The following is a 6,214-nucleotide window of genomic DNA, read 5'->3' as shown; positions in this document are numbered from 1 at the left end:
ACAAATTGGATTAGATGAGTCAACAAAGTTGCAAATGAACTTCAGTCTATGATAGTGCTTTTTTTAAAAAAAAATTATTAAAATCAGTGCTGCAATGTATTAGCAGCCATCAGCAAAACCCAGAGAGAATGTGTTTTGTACATAAAATTCTGTCATGGCCACCTATGCCCTTACTTACATTGCTTGTAAGTAAAGGTAATCGTGGAGGAACAAATAGGGTTTTCCACCATATGAAGAAAGAAGAAGAAAAGATTAGTGGAGAAAGGCAACTCTTTATGACAAATTAATGCAGTCTTTTCAGATCGAAAACAAGAAGAAAATGGATCCAAAACAAAAACAACTAGAAAAACTAAGGCTGCACTCCAGCACAGTCCTTGAAAAACTTAATCTTGATTTTATTGAATGTGACAACAACATCTTGCATGTTAATGCTCTCTTCTTCAAATTCTGCGGAACAAGCTAGAGCTAATCTCATAATGGATGATAAGCAATCCCTCCTGCTCACAAAATCCTGATCTTCCTCTATCCCAAATAAATCGGCATCCGCAACTTCAACTATTTCAGCATCTGGAAACAAGGAATTTGCAATCCATTGCTTTAAATTCATTTCACCAACAAACATCTCATCTGTTGGCTTTCCTTTTTGTGAATGTCTCCATCAGTACAACACCGAAACTATACACATCCCTCCTTGTTGAAACTACTCCTTCCATTCCAAACTCTGTGATATTATGTATGTGAATTTAGTTATATATGTTGAAAAAGAAATTAGAAACTGCCTTCCTCATAATTAAGGACATCATATGTAAAATTGATAAGTAAATTACTAAGTATATTACCTGGAGCCATATACCCAATTGTGGCTAGGGTCATGGTTTGGGTCATAGAATCTCCTCCACCTAAGAGTCTTGCAAGGCCAAAATCAGCAACATGTGCAACCATATCATCATCTAGTAGTATATTGCTTGGCTTCACGTCACAGTGGACAAGTTGCTGTGAATAACCATGACCGTGATGAAGGTATTCCAATGCCGACGCAACATCTATCATTATATTCAACCTTTGTAGGATATTCAAAGGAGAATTTTGAGAGTACAACCACTTCTCAAGACTCCCATTAGGCATGTATTGGAGTACCAGGGCTTTGAAATCAATCTGACTGCAACAGCTGATGATTTTGATAAGATTTCGGTGACGAATATTGCTCAGCACTTCACATTCACTATCAAAACTCTTGAAAGCCCCCTTCAAGCTGTAAATTGAAAACCTTTACAGCAACATCTATCCCATCTGAAATTGTACCTTTATATACAACTGAGCCAAAAGCACAGTGCCAAGTAAGTTGCTTTCATGAAATCCATTCGTCGCCCTCAGAAGTTCAAGGTGTGAAACTCTTCTCCATAGAAGTCGAGGTAATAAAGGCAGTCTCTGTTGCAACTTCCACTTTCCTTTTCCTGCGCAGTATGAACATTGATACAGAGGCCACCAGGAGTATTGCTGATATGATCCCTGGAATAATATATTTCAAGTTGGATGTTCTAGCTTTCCTTGAAAAATCGCTAGGCAGGGCTTAAAGAACAAAAGAAAAGAACCAGACCCACCCTGGCACCCAGATCCGCCTAGCGCCGCCTAGACCCGCCTAGACCCGCCTAGCGACGCCTAGACCAACCTAGACCCGCCTAGCGCCGCCTAGACCAGCCTTGCGCCGCCTTGACACACCTAGCGCCGCCCAGACCTGCCTAGCGCAGCCCAAACTCTTCTAGCGCCGCCCAGACCCTTCTGCAATGAGAGAGAGAGAGAGAGAGAGAGAGAGAGAGAGAGAATTAATATATGTTGACAGAGTTTCTTCTCATTTCTTGCCGCCCCTTCTAACAACTTTAAACCCTTACTGCTTAGCAGCCTCCTCCGCCCACCCAAAACCCATCGCATCACCATCCCTCCTCCCCACCCTCTCACACTTTGCATTAAACTTCTCTCTCTCTCTCTCTCTCTCTCTCGTATGTGCAGCCATGTGTTTCCTACGTGAGAGTGCAATTTTGTGATTTGCCATCTTCGTGGACACATATGGCCTTTTATAATTTTGAAGGAAGAGTTTGACATTTCTTTAATAGCAAATAGTGTAGCCGAGTGGCTATACTCTCCTCGATCATTTTTCAAAATAGTATAGCCGCTCGGCTATACTTTGGCATTTTTTTTTATAAAAAAAATTAGTATAGTCGCACGGCTATACTTGTTTTCACACGTGGGCGCTCCGGCGCTAGGTGGGTCCCTTTTTTAAAATTTATAAATAGTATAGCTAATCGGCTATACTAGGGGATTTAAAAGCAAAAAAAAAAAAAAAGTATCGCCGATCGGCTATATTGGTTTTCAGACGTGGCCCTACAGGCGCTAGGCGGGTCCCTTTTTTATTTATTAATAGTATAGCCGTGCGGCATTACGCAAGTATTTTTCTTATTATTATTTTTCATGATGTAAGCTACTCGAATCAGTGCCTAAGCTCCCTACCATCAATTTCTCCATTGAAGTGTTCATGATCATGTGTTGCAGGTTTTGGTGATTGCATCTATGCCTTAATTTTGTATTATATGATAGGGAAGACTGGAATTAATTGAACCTTAGTTGTAAGTTATAACTGTTGTGAATTAGAACCAATTCACCCCCCTTTAGACCTTGTTGTTGATGGACTTTGGACAAACTCAATGATGGATGAGTTTTACACACACACACACAGAAAATTAACCAAGCACAAATGACACAAATGTTTATAGAGGTTCAGCAAATTTTGCCTACATCCTCTTGGTGATCCCCTTGAGAAATTTCACTAATGAAGATAGGTTACAACTTTGGTTTACACAGAAAACCCCCTTAGAACACTACCCTCACAATCTGTTTCTCTCTCACCCTTAGCTCAACACCTTGATACACTTGAGAACTCTCTCTTCTACTAGACTCACTAGTTCCAGCTACTTTGCCTCTCACACTTTGCTGTCTTACTTCCTCTTCCCTTAAATACACAACCCCTTGGACTTGAGAAAAGCTCCATCACTGTTTACCCACGTTCTGCCCTTGTTTTACTGAAATAGATCACACCGGTGGGCGACCAGTCGTTTTCCACCCGCGATCGGTTGCAAAGAGCTGGCGACCGGTCGCTTGTCGACCTTGCTGCAGACATCGAATCTGCCTGAAAACGACCGGTCGCATGCTTCGTGCGATCGGTCGCTTTTGGGCAGAGTCTCCTGCGATCGGTCGCTTGAAACGGGCGACCGGTCGCTTTCTGTTCTGTCTCCGAAGCTTGTATCCTTTATGCGAGCCAATTTTCACAACAATAACCAAACCAAAGAAGCTGAGGCAAGCAATTTATTGTATGTAACAGGTGGCCCAAAAGTGCAAATGCAATCTGACTGTACTGGAGCATATCAAAATGTTACTCAGTTGTTCTTGCATGATCATTATGTGGCCTCCTCTGCAGCACTGCTACAAATATCCCATCTTCCTCTTCATGAATTAGTCAACCATAGAAATTAGACTACTTTGTATAACATAACATCAATGGCTAGGCTAGCTCTGCCAGGTCCTGTTATTTCTTTCCTGTTTCTGTTCTTCTTCTCGGGTACGGTAGACTCTTAAGCTACAAAGTTGATGTTTTTATTTTCAACAACTCTATAGAGCATTGCACATTGTTGTAATTTCTTTCCCCCTTTTCTGCTCTCTCTCTCTCTCTCTCTACATTTTCACCTATGTTCATCCATGACTTTTTTTTTTGCAGGGGATATTTCGATGTTGGTGAATGGACAGGTAAGAATTAGAAAGAACAATTCTTAAATTAATTAGCAATTAATTTACATATATACATGGTGTTGTAGAAAGCTTGGTGTGTGGCAAAGCCTGCAGCACCACAACAAGCACTGCAGTCAGCTCTGGACTATGCCTGTAACTATGCAGATTGCAGCCCTACAAAGAAAGGAGGCTCTTGCTATGACCCGGATAGGCCAGCACACCATGCCTCATTTGCCATGAATGCTTACTACCAGAAGATGGGAAGAAACCAATGGAATTATCATTTTAACAATACTAGTCTCATTTCCTTGGCAGATCCAAGTAGGCCTTCAATTTCATAATAATAATTTGTTTCAAAAGTTCAGACTTTCTTTTTCAGCAAATTAAACATTTTGGTTCTATACCATTTTTGCAGGTTACAATCCCTGCTGCCAATTTGTGAGTGGTATCTGTCTATAACTATAATGAGTTTTACACATTTTCATATGCAAAAATATTTGTATAACTTTACTTTCACTTTCCCTTTTGAAATTTGTAGGAGGATCAGTATAAGTTAAACCAAGATTTCAAATAATCTTAATTATATCAAAATCATTTCAAATACTTAATTAAACTTAATTAATTATTATTATGTTGTGTTGGGTTTGCAGGATACTTGGTGTGTGCCTAAGCCAGGAACCCAGACTCTGCATTATAGAACATCATAAACTTCACTTGTGGAATATTAAAAGAATGCAGTGAAATACAAGAACATGGTTCATGCTACTTTCCAAATGCCCTCATAAACCATGCCTCATTTGCCATGAATCTTTACTATAAGACCGATGGACGCTACAATTGTGATTTCAATGGCGTTGGCCTTATCGTTGTCACTAATTCAAGTAAGCCAATTTGTTTGATATAATGCACTGCAAAATCTCATGTTTTCTTAACATGAATTTAGCAAACAAAGTGTGCTTATTCTTGTATAGGTTGCAGGTTTTGGTGATTGTATCTATGTCTGAGTCTGCCCAAAAGGAAAATGGAAACTCTAATTTGATGATGCATCAGAATAATAAGTTTATTGTAATGTAATTTCCATCTGATGGATGATGAAGAAGGTCCGTTTTCTTTTGTTATCTAATCTAATAAATTTACCCCATTGAGTCCGATGAAACCTTCAACTTGAATGTCAGGATAAAATCCAATTCCTTGTTTAAGCGCACAGCAGGAGGTTGTTTACTTAGATCAAGTCCAGGCCTGTCAGGTCGGGTAACTCCTGCAGAACCTACTTGTACGAACCTACACGGAACACAAGCAAAGAGATTCTTTAAACACTAAAACAGAAAGTGCACCTATCAAATCAATTATGTTTAGTGCTCAAAAGAAGATAATCCAACAAAATGCAAAGAACGTGAAACCTGGGAGTAATAAGCTCTTTTAGATATGCTCCTATGCTTGATAATGGGAGCTTAAATTCCACAAAAGTAGGATTCAGTTTCCCATCAAATTCAAACTTGCTAAACATGAGCTGCCATAATTTTGAATCCCATCAATAAACATAGAAGAAAATAAAGTGGCTGCAGAAATGTGCCTGCAATAACACAATATTGTTGGGGTCAAGAGGTGGTGCATCTGATACAATTCTTGCTCGAAATATGGGCTTCAAAGAAGAATCGCTAGGCAATAGGCTTAAAGAACAAAAGAAAAGAACCAGACCCACCCTGGCACCCAGATCCGCCTAGCGACGCCTAGACCCACCTAGTGCCACCTTGACCTGCCTAGACCCGCCTAGCGACTCCTAGCGCCGCCTAGATCCGCCTAGCGCCACCCAGACCCTTCAAGCTGTAAATTGAAAACCTTTACAGCAACATGTACCCCGCCTGAAATTGTACCTTTATATACAACTGAGCCAAAAGCACAGTGCCAAGTAAGTTGCTTTCATGAAATCCATTCGTCGCCCTCAGAAGTTCAAGTTGTGAAACTCTTCTCCAAAGAAGTCGAGGTAATAAGGCAGTCTCTGGTGCAACTTCCACTTTCCTTTTCCTACGCAGTATGAACACAGATACAGAGGCCACCAGGAGTATTGCTGATACGATCCTTGGAATAATATATTTCAAGTTGGATGTTCTAGCTTTCCTTGAATTTGGTTGAAGTGTACTATTTTGGCATGGTGGAACATGGAGTTGGGCTTCACCATAGAGCGCACCATTCAATACCTTTTAAATATAATATATTGACATAGTATAACTGAGTGACTATACTACAGTATTTCCTTCTTAGGTTAATTAAAATTTTAAAATCTTATTTTTAGTAATTAAATAATATATTTGCATGATTGAATTAGTTAAATTAGTAATTATATATTAATTACTATTTATTTAGTGAATAATTAGTATTAAATATTATAATTAACTTCATGAATTATATTATTTAGTAAATAGTAATTCAAATTTTC

General features: G+C 39.4%; 1 protein-coding gene and 1 pseudogene across 2 annotated transcripts; one reads left to right on the top strand and one right to left on the bottom strand.

The window, feature by feature from the left end:
* Positions 1–237: 237 nt before the first annotated feature.
* LOC110766588 (receptor kinase-like protein Xa21 pseudogene) lies at positions 238–2,520 on the bottom strand (annotated as a pseudogene). The gene is made up of 3 exons (XR_015835336.1): positions 2,506–2,520; positions 840–1,345; positions 238–721 (listed from the first exon to the last, which is right to left on the bottom strand). The product of XR_015835336.1 is annotated as a receptor kinase-like protein Xa21 pseudogene (transcript).
* A 1,029-nt stretch (positions 2,521–3,549) lies between these two features.
* Positions 3,550–4,781, top strand: LOC148295270 (major pollen allergen Ole e 10-like). The gene is made up of 6 exons (XM_088252450.1): positions 3,550–3,610; positions 3,767–3,795; positions 3,864–4,098; positions 4,193–4,222; positions 4,509–4,658; positions 4,756–4,781. The coding sequence occupies exons 1-6, from the start codon at positions 3,550–3,552 to the stop codon at positions 4,779–4,781; spliced, it is 531 nt and encodes a 176-aa protein (XP_088108576.1).
* The last annotated feature ends 1,433 nt before the right edge of the window (positions 4,782–6,214 follow it).

The sequence above is a fragment of the Prunus avium genome, chromosome 4, assembly GCF_965620075.1.
Source record: "Prunus avium chromosome 4, drPruAviu1.hap1.1, whole genome shotgun sequence".
NCBI classification, from domain to species: Eukaryota; Viridiplantae; Streptophyta; class Magnoliopsida; order Rosales; family Rosaceae; genus Prunus; species Prunus avium.
Note: the sequence above shows the minus strand (reverse complement) of the source record. Positions and strands in the feature narration are given on the sequence as shown.